The sequence below is a fragment of the Oratosquilla oratoria genome, chromosome 23 (assembly GCF_046742065.1).
Source record: "Oratosquilla oratoria isolate Oo_2021 chromosome 23, ASM4674206v1, whole genome shotgun sequence".
NCBI lineage: Eukaryota > Metazoa > Arthropoda > Malacostraca > Stomatopoda > Squillidae > Oratosquilla > Oratosquilla oratoria.
Window position 1 is genome coordinate 39674814 of NC_134799.1, and position 21030 is coordinate 39695843.

At 40.5% G+C, this 21030-nt stretch overlaps 1 protein-coding gene across 4 annotated transcripts in view; it reads right to left on the reverse strand.

The window, feature by feature from the left end:
- LOC143038084 (oxysterol-binding protein-related protein 1-like) overlaps nt 1–21030 on the reverse strand; it is a 511761-nt gene that overhangs the window by 456319 nt on the left and 34412 nt on the right. For all 4 annotated transcript variants that reach the window (XM_076207017.1, XM_076207015.1, XM_076207016.1 and 1 more), the window contains 2 exons: nt 11504–11596; nt 5398–5502 (listed from right to left, as the gene is read on the reverse strand). In XM_076207017.1, coding sequence (XP_076063132.1) covers nt 5398–5502; nt 11504–11596 — 198 coding nt within the window. The remainder of the gene's footprint in view (nt 1–5397; nt 5503–11503; nt 11597–21030) is intronic.

Here is a 21030-nt window from a genome sequence, read left to right on the forward strand (position 1 = left end):
TGACACCCATCTAATCCAGGAGCCTCACCTGCTCTTATAATTTTCAGAGCTACTTGCACCTCATCTTTTTTCATTTCTCTTCCATTTTCCTCTCCCATCACCATCACTTTTTTAGCACCTCCCACTGCTATCACCAATTCCTCCCTATCTTCCTCCACATTCAACAGCTCTCTAAAATACTCTGCCCATCTTCCCCTTACTTCCCCTGTTCAGTCAAGATCTGTCCATCCACGCCTTTTACCTTTTCTTCTCTACTTGACTCACCTCCCCTTCCTCTATTGATTTCCTTCCAAAACATCTTTTCATTACTTTGATTTTTTTCTGTCACACTCCCCCATTTTACACATGCTCTCTTTTATCTTTTGTTTTACTTCTCTTATCTATTTATACTTCTCATATCTTTCTCTTATCCTACTTTGTAACCAGTCCCTGAATGTTCGCTTCTTCTCGTGTTACATTAGATAAAGGAGGCAAAAAGGAGAGCATATGTAAAATAGGGAAGGAGCATGTACAGTACAGTACAATACAGAAAATTTTAAAAGTAACAAAAAGATGTTTTGGATTTAAGTTAAGAGAGGATGGGGAGGGAAGTAAAGTACAGAAGAAAAGGTAAAAGGCACAAATGGACAGATGTTGATGAAAGAGGCAACATGGGGAAGATGGGCAGATTATTTTAGAGAGCTGTTGAACGTGGAGGAAGATAGGGAGGGATTGGTGGTAGCAGTGGGAGGCACTAAGAAAATGATAGTGATGGGAGAGAAAAACAGAAGAGAAATAAGAAAAGATGAGATGCAAGTACTTTTGAAAATTATTCGAGCAGGTAAGGCACTCAGGTTAGATGGGTGTCATGTGGACTGTCTGAGGAAGGGAGGTACAGGAAGAGTGGACTGGCTAGGGAGTTTGTTTATCATGTGTCTAAGGGAGAGTAAAGTGCCAGAGGACTGGAAGAGTGCCTGTATAGTTCTGCTTTACAAGGGAAAAGGGACAAATGTGAATCTAGTAGTTTTAGAGGTATCAGTTTATTGAGTACAGTTGGGAGGGCTTTGAGAGGATTACAAGAGGAACAGAGGGAGTAATTGCTGAAAGATAGTGTGGATTTAGGAAAGGTAGGAGTTGCATGTATCAGATGTTTATGGGAAGGCAGATTTATGAGAAAGTTTTAGCAAAACGTAAAGGATATTGTTTGGACCTTTACAGATTCAGAAAAAGTGTACGACAGTGTAGACAGGAAGGAACTGTGGAAGATTTTGTAGATACATGGGACTGGGGGAAAGATGGGGCAGTCCAGAGTTTTTACATGAGTAGTAGAGAGAGTGGTTTGAGGTAGAGCTGGGGCTGGGGCTGTGTCAGGGATGTGCTATGTTGCCATGGATGTTCAGTATGTACATGGATAGGGTGGTATGGGAGATAAATGCAAGGATGATAGGTAGGGAATTGGAGATAGTTAAAGAAGATATAGAAAAGCAGGAGATGAGCCAGTTGTTGTTCGCTGATGACACTGCAATTGTGGCAGGATCAGAGGGGAGGATTGAAGCAGTTAATGATGGAGTTTTGGAAGGTATGCAATAGAAGAAATCTGAAGGTAATTGTGGGTAAATGTAAGGTGATGAGAAGTACAAGGGGAGAGGATGGCAGTGAGTTGGAAGTATATCAGGAGAGAGGCTGGAGGAAGTGGATAGCTTTTGGTATTTGGGGTTGCACGTGGCAGGAAAGGGAGTGGAGGTGGAAGTAAGTTGTAAACTGAAAAAAGCAAGTAATTATCTTGGGGGATTAAAAAGTGCCATAAGAAATAGGCATCTGGGAATGGATGCAAAGAGGAGATAGTATGAAGGGGTGATTGTACCTATGGCTTTATATGGGTCAGAGATGTGGAATCTGAGAGAGGCAGAGAGGAAAAATTTAAATGTGTTTGACAAGTATGGTAGGGGTTACAAGGTTAGATAGAGTGAGAAATTAGGAGGTGTGGAGAGAAGGAGATGGCAGACAGAGCTGATGAAAGAGCATTGGGGGTGATTTGGACACATGGAAAGAATGAGAGAAAGAATTATCAGTAAGAGGTGTGGAAGGCAGAGGTGGAGAAGGTGAACTTGAGAGAATGACCAAGGATGAGATAGATAGATGGGATGAAAGGGACATTGAGCAAGAGGGGAATGTTTGTTTAACAGGGAAGGGAAAAGGCAGGAGATGGGGGTGATTGTAGAGTGGCTGTGTATAGATGACAATGTGATCCAAACAAGGGAGGAGGTGGGAGTTGGGGAGGGTAGGTAATGGTGATGTATGAATAATATATTGACACAGCCCAAAGAGATTTCTCTCCTTTTTTTCTGCAGGAGGGGACGGAGAGGGGGGGGGGGGTCACAGATTAAGCGAAGTGGCCTTGCTGTGGATATGCTGTGTCTTGCTCCATTGCTTCTGACTGAGGGCAGTGGGCAGGACAGGGATAGCCCATCATCTATGAGGAGCTAAGATGAAAGGGAGGAAAGGATGGTGGATGAGAGTGAAATGGGTGGGCATGAAATGGGTGGGAATGTATATATCCCTTCTGACTTGGTTACCTCCTTTGTAAGGGGGGAAAAACCCTTGGTACATAGTATAACCTGTGTTAGAACTGGAAATGGAGAGAACATGTGGTTTGAGGTAAAGGTGGGGCTGCATCAGGGATGCGTCATGTAGCCATGGCTATTCAATAAGGACAAGGATGGGGTGATATGGGAGGTAAAGGTGAGGATAATGGGCAAGGGACTGGAGATGGTTAAAGAAAGTGGAGAGAACGGAGAGGTGAGGCAGTTGTTCATTTGTTGATGACACTGTGATTGTGGCAGGATCAAAGGGGGGTTTAAGGAAGTTAGTGACAGAGTTTGGGAAAGTATGCAATAGGAGAAAGTTGAAAGTAAATGTAGGTAAAAGTATGGTGATGAGATGTACAAGGGGAGAGGACTGCAGAGTTGGGGGTAAGTCTTAAAGGAAAGAGGCTGGAGGAAGTGGATAGTTTTAGGTATTTGGTGGTGCTTGTGGCACAGAAGAGAGTGGTGGAAAACTGTGTCCATGAAATCTGTGATTTTTTTTCTGTCATTTTCACACATTTTTACAATGTTTTGATACATTTTAAAACATTGTCAGTTAATATAAATATTTCCAAGTATAATAGTGTCATTTTTTAGTACTCAGGTTTGTCGATTAATTTTTTTAGGAATTTTGTCAAAATTCATTGTGGCAGGCTGATCAGGTGTACAGCTCAGCCCCTGGATCTTTTACATTTTGTTTCTTTTAGTTTCCTTTATTTATTTGACTTAACAGCACCTAATGACATCTATTCTCTTCCAGGCAACCATCAGCACCATGCCCCTCAAATTCGTTTCACGTACATGCAGTATGGGTTGCCACAATACAGGGGGCACCCTGTAGAAAAAAAAGTAGATAAAATAATTAAAAAGCACACTTGCCCTAACTAGGAAACCTTGAGGTGGATGCCATACTTGGCTACATAGTTGAAATTGACTTTGCACCCATCGTACTTTCTCTCACCTCAAAAACTGAATTTTAAGAAATATTTTTCCACTAATAGTACGACTCACTCCCACATCACCTAGGTGTGGGGGTGGTGTGTTTGAGTGTGTTATGGTGTCTGATGAGGCCTTGAATTTCTAGTGTGAAAGTTGGGTTGTGTGATTTCTGTTGTCTCTGGGTACATATTTTTTCTGCATTTTGTATGGTTTTGTTGAAGATGTGCACAGTAGTATATATGTCTGTGACTAGTATATTGTTCAGTGTCTCAAAGTGTTGTTCTGTCTCTTCAGTGAAAGTTCCCCAGTTTGCTCTTTTGTTATTAGTGTATGTGTGTTTGTGGACAACTAAGGTGTATTGTGTTTTGGTGGTGACAAATGAGACAAAAAGTTTTGTATGGAAAAAACAAAGCTGATGACCAAGTCAAAACATACAACCACCCTACACTCATCCAAATAACCATTCATTGTTCCTCCCATTCTAACTCTTCATGGATGAAGGGTCATCCCTGGCCCCTACCACATTGCTTAGGTCTCTTCAATTACTTAACTATGTAATGATTAATGGTGATAACTGTTGTCTTGAGTTCTACTAACTCCAAACCTGCAGCTCCATGCTGGCTGACAATGGTTCTTGTGCCCTCCCATAGATCTCTCTGGGAAGAAACATTGGACTATGTTGTATTATAGTGGGAATGTTTCTATGTCAATGGCTCAAGATAATCATGAAAAGTCATTGGTTGTTAGCTCTCCTTATATGAAAAGGTAGAGGAAATACAAATTTGACAGGATGATTATGGGTCCAGTACAGACAGTGTTGGCCACTTGGGTCTGCAATTACAGATAGACATGAGTGTAGTCACCAACTTTGAAGGTTGGCAGGGGATTCTGACATCTGTCTCATAAGACTATCACTTACTGGCAACCATCTTTGGTCCCATATAATCAGATTATAGGGGTTTTACTAACCTAAGTGCAATTGAATTGTAAAAACAAACTACCTACACTGCAAATACCTTTTTAGAAAGCTCAAGGCCATTAGGAGTGCATATCTGATGATTTGCATATCTGAGCATATTTTCAGAGAAAATTCAGACTGTTCATGTTCCTTTTTCAAACACACCAAAGAGATAGAAAGACAGAGGGAAAAAAAAAGAAAAAAAAAGAAAAGAAAAGAAAAAAAAAAGGATGAATGAAGGAAGAAAAGAAAAAAGAGAACATGAATAAAGAAAAGGAAACACTGAAACCTAAGGTAAGGAGGTTTTCAAACCACCCTAACCCAATGTACCCTTACTTCTCCCATCCAGTGAAATCCCTTTTATTTCTATTGCATAATACAGCCCCATTCAATCTATTGCCCCCAACCTAATCAAGTCACATTATATCATAATGGTAGAGTCCACCAAATGCAACATAAAAATCAACCCCAGAAGTATTATACTCATACATTACCAACAGTACCCTATAATACATCCACACAAAAACTCAGATCACAAAGCAAACACTTCTTTATAGACTGTCAATTTTTTACTTCACCAAACCCCCTAGAAATTAGCACAACAGAGAAATCATTCCCAAGACAAGCACAAAATGCACTGGCATGCCCATGTTCAGATCACTGCACTATATTGGTATGAATGCAAAATCAACTTGGCAATAAATACCAATTACCTAAGATGCATTCAACACATAGAAGATAGAAAGCATTTCATATTTCATAGTCCTATACTCACTCTTTCCAGGTAAAACAAAATCTCTTCACCTAGTGAATTATGGGCTGAACTGGTGGTTGTGGCCAGTTTCTTGGGGAGGCAATAAATTTATATACTGATTTAGTCCTGAGATCTTAACTAAACACAATAGCAGAACCAACATAAAATCTCAAATCCATTACCAATTTCATGACATCTTCAGAGTTGCCTTCCCGAGCTGCATGCAGAAGACGCTCCTCCCCACGCCGTCTTTCTGTTTTTTCAGCCGCCAAGATAAGTTGCATTATCTGTGAACAGAGCACAAAAGTTACTGTATTTTTCTATAATTGTATTCACTGTGTTCCCATGCTTATCATAGAAGGCAAATACATGGGACAAGGTGAGGGCACTAGGGACTCATGAATATGTTTTCTATATACAAAAAGATTTCTTCCCCATTTTGAGGAAGACAGCCAGGCAAGGTATAAACTCCCCTCGACACATTCCATAACCATTTGTTTTCAATTTTATCTTAGCTCCTTGTGGATGAAAGGCCATCCCTGTCCCCTGCCCACTGCCTGGGTCAGTGGCAATGAAGCAAGACCCAGCATCTTCATGGAGTAATTCAAGAGGGAAAAGAGAAATCCCTTTGGGCAACATCTATTCAGCATTCATTCACAACCACTCTCCACTCACACTCATCTCTTGGCCTTTCCCTTCTCATCTCAGTAGACATTCCTCTTTTACTCAAAGCTCCCTTTACTTCATCCATCCATCCTATTTTCAGTCTTTCCCTCAAGTTCACTCCATCCACCTTTGCTTTCAAACTCTTATACTAGATTTTCTTCACCCATTCTTTCATTCGAACCATCTCAGCATTCTTTGATCAACCTTATTTGCCAGTTCTCTTTCCACCCCCACCCTCTAACAGAGGAACAGTCACAGTACAATAAAGTAGCATAAGTTCTCTATGAGTACAGATTTCCTCTAACATAGACAAAATGATGTGTGGCTCTGGTCTATAGGGGTGGGTGCCCCATATAGTCCCTAAAGTATCTGTTGCATGCTACTGCACAACAGCATGCAGCCAATACTTCAAACCCTCTACAAACTGATCTTACCTAAGCTACTTCATAGTTGTCCCCTTTCTTTTGTAAAGTGGAACTATACAAGCACTCCTCCAGTCCTCTGGCACATTCCCCTCCCTTGGACACAGATTAAACAACTTTACTGGCCAATCCACTAACAGTTCCTCCCTTTGTCAGATACTCTACAACCTATCCAACCCAGATGCCTTACCACCTTTAATCACTTTAAATGCTTTTTGTATCTCACCTTTTTCTATAGCCCTGTAATTTTCTTTTGCAATTACATCTTCCTTACTTTCCTGGCACTTCCCATAGCCTAACCTCTTTGACTTTCGGCCACTTGTACTTTTCCCTTTTTTCCCTTAGTGCTTTTACTTCCATTAATATCTGCACTTCTAATCCTTTAACCTTTTACCCTTTACCTGACTCATCCCCTCACTCTACTTCCTTCCAAAAATCTTATTCTTTTCAAAATTCTCTGTCAAACTCCTGCTACATTTTACACCAGACCTACTTTTTGCATCTCTCACCTTGCATTTGGCTTCTCTTTTCCCTGTGCTTCTCATGTGCTCTCTTTACTCTACCCTGTAACCAATCTGCATATACACACTTCTTCTCTTACACAACTGCCTTCAGTACTTCGTCCATTCACACACTAGCCTCAGCTTCTAAATTCTTTTTTTTTTTATCCTCCTTATTCAATGTGTTTACTCTCAGCACTTCCTTACCCCCTTCCCTTTTCTTCCTTCTCCACTTTTCTTTTATTCTCAATTTTCCTTCTATCAAAAAATTATTTGACACTCCCCCACTATCTCCCTTGACAACATGAACATTCAAAACTCTTCAAGTTCTCCTTTTGAGTGCCATTACATCATCCATTAACACCTTATCAACCACCCATCTTTCCACCACCCTTTCTCATGTATATCTGGCTCTCTTCTTAAACATTATGTTTGTAACCATCAACTCCCTTTCTAAACATATCTCAAGAATCATCTCTCCACTATACTTCTTACCTGGCACCCCAAACCTTCCAACTACTCCATCTACTTGCTCAATGCCTATTCTAGCATTGTGATCCCATGACCACTATATTTACCTTTCCCCTAAAACTATACACTCATCTATATATACTTAGAAGAAAGTATAACTTCTATATTTTGGCTAATAGCTATAGCCCTCTTCAGGAAGTACAGGTTACAAGAATTTGCAATGACATAAATACAATGGAGATGTGAGTAGAAGGGGAACACACAGAGCTAAAAACATGACAATCTGTCGCGCATGTTCCCTTTCTACTCGCATCTCAATTGTATTTATGTTTCTGCAAATTTTTGTAACCTGTACTTTCCTGAAGAGGGCTATAGCCATTAGCCGAAATATAGAAATTATACTTTCTTCAAGTTTCCTTTTATTCCGACTGTGGGTTCTTCGTATTAATAATTTACAAATGTGCTACTACATTTTGTCCAAGTGATATATATATATATATATATATATATATATATATATATATATATATATATATATATATATATATATATATATATATATACATACATAAATAAATGGGGGAGCATGACATTAAATTTTGAAAGTAATAAAAAGATGTTTTGGAAGGAAATTAAGAGAGGAGGGGGAGGCAAATCAAGTAGAGAATAAAAGTAAAAGGTGCAGATAGAGAGATGATAATGGAAGAGATGGCAGTAAGAAGATGGGCAGGGTATTTTAGGGAGTTACTAAATGTGGAAGAGGATAGGGAGGGATTGGTTGTAGCAATGGGAGGCTCTAAAAAAATGACAGTGATGGGTGAGGAAAATGTAGGAGAAATAAGAAAAGATGAGGTGCAATTGGTTATTAAAATTATGAGAGCAGGTAAGGCATCTGTGTTGGATGGGTGTCATGTGGAGTGTCTGAAAAAGGTAGGCACAGTAATAGTGAAATGGCTAGTGAGGTTGTTTAATGTGTGTCTATGGGAGGGTAGAGTGCCAGAGGACTGGAGGGGTGCCTGTATAGTTCTGCTTCACAAGGAAAAAGGGGGCAAATGGGAGTGTAGTTTCAGAGGGAACAGTTTGTTAAGTGTAGTTGGGAAAGCTTGTGGGAGGCGTTTCATTGAGCAGATTAGGAGAGGAACATAGGGTGTAATTGGTGAGGAATAATGTAGGTTTAGGACATGTAGGGGTTGTGTGGATCAGATTTTTGTGGTAAGGCAGACATGTGAGAAAGCTTTAGGAAAAGAAAAGGATGTTTTTTGGGCCTTTATGTATTTGAACTTATGACAGGGTAGACAGGAAGGCATTGTGGGAAGTTTCACAGATATATGGGATTGGGGGAAAGCTATTAACCTCTTCACTCCGGGCCAAAATCTCGCGGGCAGCATTATCTGCCAGACGTACGATGTGTCGTAATAATACTCGCATCATAAAATATAGTCACTACTTATATCGATCGTTCTCTCTTTCACCTGTGAATTTTGATAACCATAGAAAATGTGATGAAGACAGTTTAGAGAGTATGTCATTATGCAGGGGCAACTACAATAAATATAATCAAGACGCCGATATGGCAGCCCCGCATATCCACTTGCTCCTCATGCCGCCTACGTATGCGGCACCGTATGGAAGTGGTTAAGGGCAGTCATGGGTTTTTATGAGAGTAGTAGAGCCTGTGTTAGAATTGGAAATTGAGAGAGTGAGTGGTTTGAAATCAAGGTGGGACTGCATTAGGGATGTGTCATGTAACCATGTCTGTTCAATGTGTACATGGATGGGGTGGTGTGGGAGGTTGAGGGTAATAGGCAGGGGACTGGAGATGGTTAAAGAAAATGGAGAGAAGTGGGAGGTAAACTAGTTGTTGTTTACTGCTGACACTGAACTTGTGGCAGGGTCAGAGAGAGAATTAAGGTAGTTAGTGACAGAGTTTGGGAAGGTATGCAATAGGAGAATGTTGAAGGTAAATGTGGGTAAAAGTAAGGTGATGAGAATTACAAAGGGAGAGGATGGCAGTGAATTAGAGGTCTTAAAGGAGAGAGACTGGAGGAAGATGATACCTTTAAGTACTTTGGGTCACATGTGGCTGGAAAGGAAGAAGTGGAGGTGGACTGTAGACTGAAAGAAGCAAATATGTGTCTTGGGGGATTAAAAAGTGTCGCGAGAAACAGACATTTGGGAATGGATACAAAGAGATTATATGAAGGGGTGATTGTGCCAACAGCTTTGTATGGGGCAGAGACATAGAATTTATGAGAGGCTGACAAGAAAATTTCAAATGTGTTTGAGATGAAATGTCTGAAAAGTATGGCAAGTACAAGGTTGGATAGAGTGAGAAACGAGGAGAGAAGGAGAGCAGGGATGGAAAAGGTGATGGCAGATAGGGCCAATGAAAGAATATTGGGATGGTTTGGACACATAGATAGAACAAATGAAGACACATTAGTAAAAGAAGTGTGGAAGACAGAAGTGGACGAACATGAGAGGGTGACCAAGGATGAGATGGATGGATGAGGTGAAAGAGGCACAGAGCAGGAGGATGTCTTCTGAGCAGGGAAGGGAGAAGGCAAGAGGTAGGTGTGAGTGGAGAATGGCTGTGTAGAGATGATACTGTCATGCAAGGAAGGGGGTGGGTGGGGGATCAGAGTGTTAGGGAGTGGCTGTGTGAATGATATTTTGATGCAGCCTGAAGGTATTTCTCCCCATCTTCTATTTTTCTGTATGAGGAGACAGAGTGGGGTGGGTTGCCGATTAACCCATGCAGTCCAACAGGCCTTAAACAGGACTGTGTCGCAAAAGTCCGACAGTCCTTAAATGGGACAGCTACTTTGAGCGCTAATAAAAACCGCGCTAGCACTGGTATCTCTGCCATATTTGGTCATGAGGTAGACCTATGGTAGCACTGTTGACTGGCAACAAGCAGACTGGTCCTCGGCTCCAGCCAGCCAGTGTTCTGCCGACTTCCGTGAGACGTGTGTGCGTCAAGTGTCGCGGCAAGAATTATTTAAGTATTTACTTATTTGTGTAACTATTATTTACAACTATGGCTCCTGGTGCTAAGAAGAAGCTAAAGTTTAGTGATAAATGTGATAGCCAAGGTGGGAGGAGACGCACATTGCACAGGTTAGATGTAGACCCCGACCCCGCTATTGTGACTACATCGTCACCCATGCCTTGTACATCATCCAGGCGTGGTGCAACCACAGCTGCAGCATCTAGTGGACCAGAAATGTGCCAGGGTGTCAAAAACGGCACCAACAACCCCTGTTGTTAGTGCACGTGGCCGGCCAGAGCGGGGTTCTGTGACACAAAGCCTCTCCACCCACGCGCGACCACCACCATTTGGGACCACCGCCACCACCACCACAACCACTACCACCACCCGGTCTATATCTGCAGCTGCTTCTGTGCCCTCTGACCCTTCTATTGTTACTACGGGAGTTCCTACGCCTCGTTCTTTTTATACGCTGCACCTGTGCCAGAGGTGTGGAGAGTTGCCACTACCACAATTTTCTCCAACTATTGGTTATTTATCTGAGACAACCATGGTGAGTAGAGCAATAAAAACTTGTAGGATGATGCATTGTCATGTTTACTAACAGTAGAATTTTTTCCAGAGTAATTTGTAAGAGTTGATTTTTTTTATGATAAATGCAGTACTAGGGGGTTATGAATTTTGAGGCCTGCGGCCCAGGCAGATTAAGTGAAGCTGAATTGCTGTGGATGTGCTGTCTTACTGGGTTACTTCTGACCCAGGACAGTGGGCAGGATACAGGGATGACCCGTCATACATGAGGAGCTAAGATGGGAGGGAGGAAAGGGTGGTGGATGGGAGTGGAATGGGTGGGGATGAAATGATTGGGGGTGGGTGTTTTGACTTTGGCTACTACCCTGGTAAGTGGGAAAAAGCCCTTGATATATATATATATATATATATATATATATATATACATATATATATATATATATATATATATATATATATATATATATATATATATATATATATATATATATATATATATATACATATAAAAAGAGGGGGAGAGAGTGAATGATTAAGGAGAGAAAGGAGAGTGAGGACAGACAAGGGGAGGAAAGAGGAAAGGAGAGAGAAAGAGACAGAGGGAGAGAATGAATCTGACTGTTATTTCCACTATTACTTATAATATTATCTCTTCATGCACTATCTACTTAGAAAATCATCCACTAATCAACATATTCTTTCATACCCGTGTCTTCCTTGGCATGTCTGATGGTTTCAGTCCTTCTCCATTTATCACCGACACACTGGCTCCGTTCTCCAATAAGAGTAAGACAACATCCTAGAAAATAGTGAGTAATTATCAGTAACTATGTAAAAACACCTTGCATTATATTTCTGTCTCAGAGAAAACAAATATAATACTAAGATTGGTAATTCAATCTTTTGACTTAAGAAGTCCAGGTATCATAACCCAATTTTATAGATCACTGGTCTCCCCACACTTGGAATATAGTGTTTTTCTATGGTCCCCAAATTTCATAAAAGACATTTATAGATTGCAAAAAAGTGCAGCAGCAAGCCACAAAACTCTTACCAAATGTAAGAATCAAAGCACATGAAAATCGAGTAAAACATTTTCATTTATTTTTTTAAGAATTATAGAGACTGAAGGGGGGGGGGATTAATACAGGATTTTAGAGGGAACTGATTAAATAAAAACACAAAATAGGACAAGAAATAATGTCACAAGCTGTCAGGACATAGATTCAACCTAAATGGTAGAAACAATCTTGCCAATTGCACTGTCAATGAAAGGATTAACAGCCCTGCCAAGGTAATTGAATATACAGTGATTCCCCAGTATTTGCTTGTCCAAGACCCCTCACAAATAGTGAAAAATCATGCATAATGGATGCACCATTTGAAAATTACTCATAGTACCCATTTTAATGGTACAAATGTTGTTTTAACACTCTTATATTATTTTAAGATGTAAATGACAACTTTCCATTCTTAGAGTTATTTTGTGAATATTACAATAAATCATCTTCGCACTAGAAGAAGCAGGGCATTTGCACACCATTGTAAGGCATTCACAAAAAAAAATAAACTCATAAACAAAGCACACAATTGTGGCAGAGACACACAGGTAAATGGCGGGAATGTGAGGGCAATATAATAGACAATCAGTGCAAATGTTAAATGAATTTTGTGCTCTAATTGGCTAATCTCAACTCACAAGCCAATAGCATGTATACATTGATGGTGGAGATGCTGGCATCCCATGCCATATTTCTATATTTTGTATCTATGTACTGAGAACTTTCTCCCCCATACAATGGAGATAGGTAAGTCAAAGGTACATACCTACTTCCACCCATTCCACTCCCATCCACCACCCTTTCCTCCCTCTCATCTTAGACCTTCCTGGATGACAGGACATCCATGTGTCCCACAGTCCACCCAGCTATCCCTTTCTTGCAATATATCTATCTTGAATAGAAACAAATCAAGTTAGTGGTACATGATCTTCCCTGTCTGAATCCAAACTGCCTCAGGTTCAGTATATTGTTCTCCAGATATTTTGTCCATCTAAATGTTAACTACTGTACTCATTAGGGACACTGGTCTATAATTTATTGGGTATTCCTTATTTCCCCCTTTATATATTGGCACTATATTGGCATTTTTCTAGTCTCCCGGTAATTTTCCTTCTTTGAGTGAGCATTCAACTATTTTGTGTATTTTTCCTGTTAGTTCATCTATACATTCCTTTAATATCCAGTTTGCAACTCCATCCATGCCATGTGATTTGATATTTGATTCCTTATTTCATTCCAAGTAATATTTAATTCTTTCATTGGAGGAAATCTTACTTCATTTCTTTGGTCACAGTTTTGTAGAATTTCTTTTTCTTTGGTGAAGGCAGATTTGAAATGTTTGTTCATAATATCTGCCATTTCTATATCTTCTGTGTATTGTTACCTTGACGTAGTTTAAGTATTTCCTGTTTATTTTTTAGTTTGCCGTTTACATATCTAAGAATAATTTGGGTTGATCTTTACATTTGTCTATTATGACCTTTTCATAATTTCTTTTTTCTTCCCTATGTATTTTTACATACTCATTTCTTAGTTTAGTGTATATTTTCCATTTCTCAGATTTTTTTTCTATATTCCATCTTTTCCAGGCTATCTCTTCTGTCTTTTGCCTCACTGCACTTTTGATTGTACCAGGATTTTATGTATACACTTTCCTGTTTTTGTCTAGGTACATACTTGTCCACTCCTCCATTTTAGATTTCCTTCCAAATTTTCCATTTCTCTTCCACCTTTATTTCTTCATTATCAAATATTTCCCAAATTGCTTCTTGAAAGAATTTTCTAAGTTTCCTAAAATCCGTTTTGTTATACATTCATCTTCCTTTTCTGTGTTTTTAATTTATTTCTATATTTGTTTCTTCATTCAATTCTAGTTCTAGTACTATGTGATCACTTTTTCCAATTGGTGTCTTCTATTCTATTTTATCCACAATTTCGGGTTGTGATGTGAATATCAAATCCAATCTTGAGGGTTCATCATTATTTCTATATCTGGTATTTTCCTTGACCCATTGTGTAAATGTGTAATCAATGATCATTTCTAGTAACATGTTTCCCCAGTGATCTTCTCCACTTTTCACAGTCATTTCTTCCCAACATTTTTCTTTCGAGTTAAAATCACCCATGATTACCAGATTTTCTTCTTTCTTTACTGTTTCATTTAGTGTTTGTCTTGTGTCTTCCAGCATTTTGGAGTGTTCACTTTCATTCCATGCATGAGTTTTAGGTGGGACATAAATCACTGTATACTTTCTATTTTTCATATCTCTATCCTCAACACTTATCATAATCAACTCCACATTGTTCTCTCCTTCTATGATTTTTGTCACATTTAGGCCTTTCTTGGTTAGCAACATGACTCCTCCACCCTGCTTTGTTTCACTGTTTCTGATCCAACAATTATATAATCCTTGGTGGTAATGATCCTTTCAATTTTGTCTCCACAATCCCCATTATATCTGGTTTTTCTTGTTCCAGATAAGTCATTCAATTCATCTATTCCTGATATCAATCTATGTTGGTATATGTTACCTTTAATTTCTTTCCTTTTCTGCCTTTTCTTCTTGCTCCTGCTTTTCCTTTATGTACCATTTCCTCATTCTCAAGTCCATCACTCTCCAAAAAAAACTCCTTCCTAATGCTCTCCATTCTTTTCTCGTTTTTTTTTCTTTGCTTCCTCTTTTAGTGCTTTCTCTCTCTCTTTTTCCTCATCACTCAGTTCCTTTTTTACCCATAAATTTTTGTGGCCATTACTTTTTGCTAGTCTTCCTGTGTTTGTTAATATTTCTTCCACTATCCTCTGCGAATTTAGTTTTACTTTGAGAGGTCTATTCTTCTCTTCAGAATATTTCCCCATTCTGTAAATTTCCTCTATTTCCTTTTCAAATCCTTGTCCCTCCTCCTGTATTTCTTTTAGTATTTCCCTCACTATATCCTTCTCCTCTTTTTCCCTTTGGAACCGGATTGCATGGGGCAGAAACATGGAACAAAAGAGAGGAGTTTAAATGTGTTTGAGATGAAATGCTTGAGAAGTATGGTAGGGATTATGTGGCTGGATAGTGAGAAACAAGATGGTGAGGAGGAGAAGGGGTGGAAAGGGAGTTGGGAGATGGGGTTAATGAAAGAGTATTGGGATGGTCTGAACACTTGAAAAGAATGAGTGAAGAAAGATTAGTAAAAGAGGTGTGGAAGGCAAAGGTGGGGGGAGTGAACATGAGGGAGCAACCAAGAGATGGATGGACGGGGTAAAAGGGACATTGGGAAAGAAGGGAATGTCTGTTGTGGAAAGAAGGGAGAGGACAGAAGATAGGGTTGAATGGAGAATCGTTGTGCATGGGTGATGCTGTGATACATGGAAGGGAGTGAGTAGGGGATGGGGGGTTGAGGGAGTATGTGTGAATGATATTTTGATGCAGCCCGTAGGGATTTCTCCCCACCTTCCCTTTTTCTGCATGAGGGGACAGAGAGGGAGGGCTGCCAATTAAATGAAGTGGACTTGCTGCGTCTTACTACACTGCTTCTGACCCAGGGCAGTGGGCAAGATCCAGGATGACCTGTCATCCAGGAGGAGTTAAGAAAATAGGGAGGGAGGGCCAGTGAATGGGAGTGGAGTATGTAGGGTTCAAATGGGTGTGAGGGGATTTATGTCTTTGACTTTGGCAAATTCCCTTGTAAGGGGGAAAAAGTTCTTGGTATATATATGTATGTTGTTTTATTATTGTTGATTAGTTAATCATGTATTCATGTATTTACTACTACTTTAACCCATATTGCACATGGAGCCGAGATATCGGTTTGTTCGACAGAGTCCTAATGACGATATTTCGGCTCCGTTTAAATTTCGCGGTACTTAAAGATATTCGTCTTTGTTTACACTGAGCCGAGACTTGATGTATCTAGACCAACTATTGGCCTATCATTTCCACGAGGTGGTCCAGCCAACCAATCACAGGGTGGCTTATAAATTGAATCTTATCAGCAGTAACAGCACATTCGCTTTCCTGATCAAAGTGCGTCGGAAACGTTTACATATTTTGCCCATTTTTTTTCCTGTGATTAGTGCCGTAATCAGAAAAAACTTTGTTATAGAAAAATAGATAAGTATCTGAGGAACAATACTTATAACACTGGGTAACAGCCAAAAAATCGTCAGGGGTTTCTCAGCTGATTTAGACTAATTTTGGTGTTCTGAGTCCGAATATCACATTGGTTTTGCTCAATCAGGTCAACTTTTTGAGATACAGCCATAGGCCTACCTGACGAGCTATACATATGATAATTTGAAGGGTTTTGAGTTCAATCCTATTTTTCTTGAAGAATATAGCGAATTATTCATATATAAATGGTTGCTTCTGGTGTGTTTCTGTTTGAAATTGACTAATTGACTTATTTCTTTCTTTTCAGGGTATTGATATGGCTTCGGCGCGACGGTCATGCAGGAATAATCCTGACATTTTCTGCTACATTTGCGGAGAATACACGCTGTCAATGCACAGGAAGAGCATCACAAGCTTTGCGAAGCGCGCATACCAGGCTTACTTTCAAGTCAAGCTGGGTGACCAAGATAAGTCCTGGGCACCGCACACGGTGTGCATGACGTGCGTGGAATACCTCCGGCGGTGGACGAAGGGCACGAAAACTTCACTGAAGTTTGGGATTCCGATGGTTTGGAGGGAGCCGTCTGACCATGAATCGGATTGTTACTTCTGCGCCATCAATACTACTGGCATCAACCGGAAGTATCGGAGCAGCCTCCAGTACCCCGACCTTCCATCTGCCCGCCGTCCAGTTGCTCACTGCGAAGAACTTCCTGTACCAGCGTGCAGAGAGCTTCCTGACAGCGACGACGAGGCCACCACTGCATATGAGGGAGGAGATACAGAAGAAGAGTATGAAACACAAGATGGTCCGCAGCCCTTTTCACAATGTGAGCTTAATGATCTGGTTCGGGATCTCAGCTTGTCGAAGACTTCCGCCGAGCTGTTGGCCTCCAGACTCAAAGAGAAAAATCTACTCGGCGAGGACGCGCATATCACGTTCTTTCGTAGAAGGCACCAGGACTACATGGGCTACTTCTGCCAGGAGGAAGACCTCGTGTACTGCCGAGATGTCGCCGGTCTTCTTGTTAAACTCGGCGCTCCTCAATATGATCCGAGAGATTGGCAACTCTTCATAGACAGTAGCAAGCGCTCTTTGAAGAGTGTGCTCATCCACAACGGGAACGAGTTCGCCTCAATTCCTCTTGCGCACTCCACAACTCTCAAAGAGAAATATGAAGCAGTCAAGTACGTGCTCGACAAAATCCAATATGAGCAGCACCAATGGCTCATCTGCGTCGACCTTAAGATGGTGAACTTTCTACTTGGTCAGCAGTCTGGGTACACAAAGTACCCATGCTTTATATGTAAGTGGGACAGTCGAGACAGAGCCCAGCACTATGTGAAGAAAGAGTGGCCGGCGCGAGAGCAGTTAGTACCTGGGGCGAGCAACATCATAAACGAACCTCTTGTTGACTGGGAAAAGATTTTGTTCCCACCGCTTCACATCAAGCTTGGGTTAATGAAACAGTTCACGCGCGCTCTGGACAAGGATGGGAGGTGCTTCAACTACCTGTGGCGAGCCTTCCCTGGAGTGACCATTGAGAAGCTGAAGGCCGGCATTTTCGATGGCCCACAGATACGGCAGCTCATCAAGGACACAGAGTTCGAAAACTCCATGAACACGCTAGAGTGCGCCGCCTGGAGGTCGTTTGTGCAGGTGGTGAACAACTTCCTGGGGAACAAGAAGGCAGCAAACCACGCCACACTCATCAACAGCATGATAAAGAACTTCCAAAACCTCGGGTGTTTGATGAGTATAAAGATGCATTTCCTGTTCTCACACATGGAGAAGTTTCCTGAAAACCTTGGTGCGGTCAGCGACGAGCAGGGAGAAAGGTTCCATCAGGACATGCGTCAAATGGAGGAGAGGTACCAGGGGAGGTGGGACGCAGTCATGCTCGCGGACTACTGCTGGTCGCTGAAGAGAGACAACCCAGCAGCTGCTCACACACGGAATTCGAGGAAACGGCGATTTACGCCGTGAACTCCGAACTTTTGTGTCACGTAATGCTCATGTACATGTATTAAGCTTATCAAATGTAATCAAGTATTTAAAAAATGAATGAATTTGGATACGTTGACTTTTATTTCCCCAGGAAAACGGAAAAACCGAATTTTTATGATCCGCAGAAATTGGGTTTTTGGACGAAAAATTGTTTTTTTCTTAAATGTCTGTAGCGAACAATCCTGACCTGATTGAGAAAAACCAAGGGCATTTTCAGACTCGGAGCATCACAATTAGTCTAATTCCGCTGGAAAACCCTGGACGATTTAAAAAAAAAAAAAATTTTGTTACCCAGTGTAATAGATATTGTTATACAGTGCGTAATACCTTTGAAATAGGCAAATATAAGACAGCCTCATTGCAAAAGTCATGGCGTCTGCGGGTTTTAGTGGTGAAGATGAAATTGTCTTTCAGCTTTCTGATTCGTTTGAAGTGTTTCCAATGGATGAGTGCCTTACAAGTGAGGAAGAATCTAGTGATGATGAAGGTGATGCGAGTTGTGATACGCTTAGTGCAAGTGAATGTGAAAGTGATGGTGATGATAGAAGTGCAGTGTTGTCGAGTGGAGCAGATGAATGGATGCATGTCCCAGGAAATGATCCAGGCCCTGCAACAGTGCCTTTTACAGGTGTTAGTGGGCTGAAGCATCCCCCTAAAACTGATGCCAAGCCTGTGGAGTATTTCAAACTTTTTTTCAACGAGCAATTCATGAATGGAATTGCTACGGAGACTAACAGGTATGCAGATCAGTGGATTCAAAGTAACAAACAATATTTGAAGGATAAACCCAGGTCTCTTGTACATCTTTGGTTGAAGCAAGGTAAGACATCAGTGGAAGAGTTATATGCATTTCTGGCAGTTATTCTAAATATGGGGATTGTAAGAAAACCTACTATCAAATCCTACTGGAACACCTCAGATCTTTCTATGGCCACACCATGGTTTGGAACCAATTTTAGTAGGGGGCGTTTTGAACTTCTCCTGAAATTCTTGCACTTCAGTGATAATAGTAAGATGCCTGACCAGCAAGACCCTGCATACAAGTTGTATAAAGTGCAACCACTACTGGATCATTTTATAAAAGCATTCAAAGCCCATTATAATCCTGAGAGGGCCATCTCAATTGACCAAGGTATCATTGGGTATCGAGGTAAGACCCCTCACTTACGCCAGTATATGCCTAATAAGTGCCATGCTCGTTTTGGTCTGAAGTTATGGTGCTTGTGTGAGGCAGCAACAGGCTATACTGTGACATTTGAACTGTACAAAGGGTTCTCCAAGAGTGTAGAAGGTGCAACATATGACCTAGTGATGCACCTACTGACCCAGGCAGACCTCCTGCATCATGGATATCATCTGGGCCTAGATAACTATTTCTCCTCCTCGCCCAAACTTTTTTTAGATCTCTGGGAAAAGCAGACAACAGCAACAGGGACTGTGAGAACAAACAGGAAAGGCCTGCCACAGGAAGCAGTAAAGGAAAAATTAGAAAACCATGATGTATCACAGCGGAGGAAAGGACCTTTACTGTGTGTTGCCTATAGAGATGGAAAAAAGACTCCTGTACTCCTGTCAACAGTTACCAAAGGTGGCTGCACTACTGTAAAGAGAGGAAACCTGAAAAGGAGTTGCCTTGTATTGTTGCTGATTATAATCAAGTAATGGGTGGCGTCGATCTGAAGGATACCCAGCTCTACACCTATCTTGCAGAGAGAAAGACCATCAAATGGACGACTAAAGCTGCCTTTTCTCTGTTTGGCACAGCTACTCTCAACAGCTATATTCTGTACAAGAAGAATACATCCCAGAGACCTATTCTAACAAGGCTCCAGTTCGTGAACTCTGTCATAAGGAACCTTGTTAAAAAAAATTCTCCTCCAAAATTCCTCAAGAGCAGATTCAGGAAAGCAGAAATATAACAACATCAATATCGTCTCCATCACATTCAGTACATGCAATGAGTGTACATGAGCTGAAACAGGTGCCAGATGGTAAAGAGAGAGTGTGTGTTGGGGACCATAGCAAGCGTGTACAATCCCGCAGGTACTGTCCTAAATGTGACAGTGGATTTTGCATAGATTGCTTCTTCAAGCACCATGTATTTTCATCCAAGTAAAGTACAAACACTCTACAAGCCTCTAATCATCACTGCCTTCACATAAATGTAAGTACTTTCCCTCCAGAGTCAGTTACATAAAATGTATGTTTTCTTTTCCAGATTTAGTGTCATATTTAATTTTTTTTTTTCATTATCCATATTAATTTTTCTTAGTTTCCTTTTCATCAAAAGAAAATACAGACTCTAAGCTTTATTTTGATGTATAATCATCCATATTATGTTTAATAACAAGTACATTTGTAAATAAAATTAAAATGTGAGTGTATGGGCCATTGTATCCATTGTTTTTATGAACGCATAGCAAATGCTTTGTTTACATGTGCTCCGGGCAATATGGGTTAAGTCTTCAGAATGCCTGCAAACTCTTCATGCATGACTTGTGATGGTCAATTTCTTGGCACTTTTTTCTCATTTTATGTCTTGCAAGTTTTGTAGGTTAGAAGATGATATGAAGGTTTGGAGGAAAGGGGTAGAAGATTTATGTTGCAATTTTGATGAAAAGTGCCATTTAATACAGGAATCATTGAGAGTTATCATCAAAAGCTTCAGTAAATGTCTGTCCACCGATTCCCCATTTGTAAACAATAACAAACCTTTACCCCTTTCTCAGGACTCCAATAAAAATCAGTCTAGATTCATCAAAAAAGGAGCCAGGAAAACTAATGTAAAAGAATTTGTTCCAGTAACAACTTTCAACTAATTTAAAGTACAGTACTCACTGAGAAGGATGACAATGTTCATGAAACAAAGTTAGTTTGAGACTAATTTATGTAAGGGCAATTGGTGGAAACTGATAAGATAATAATACACTTTTCATTCTCCATGTAGGCATGAACAACATTAAGTCCACTAGACTGGAAGAACTGCTACAGAAATACAATCAAATGAATCAGAAATACAAAATTAAAACCAAACCTTATAATTTCAGGTATCCTCCCTAAGACATGG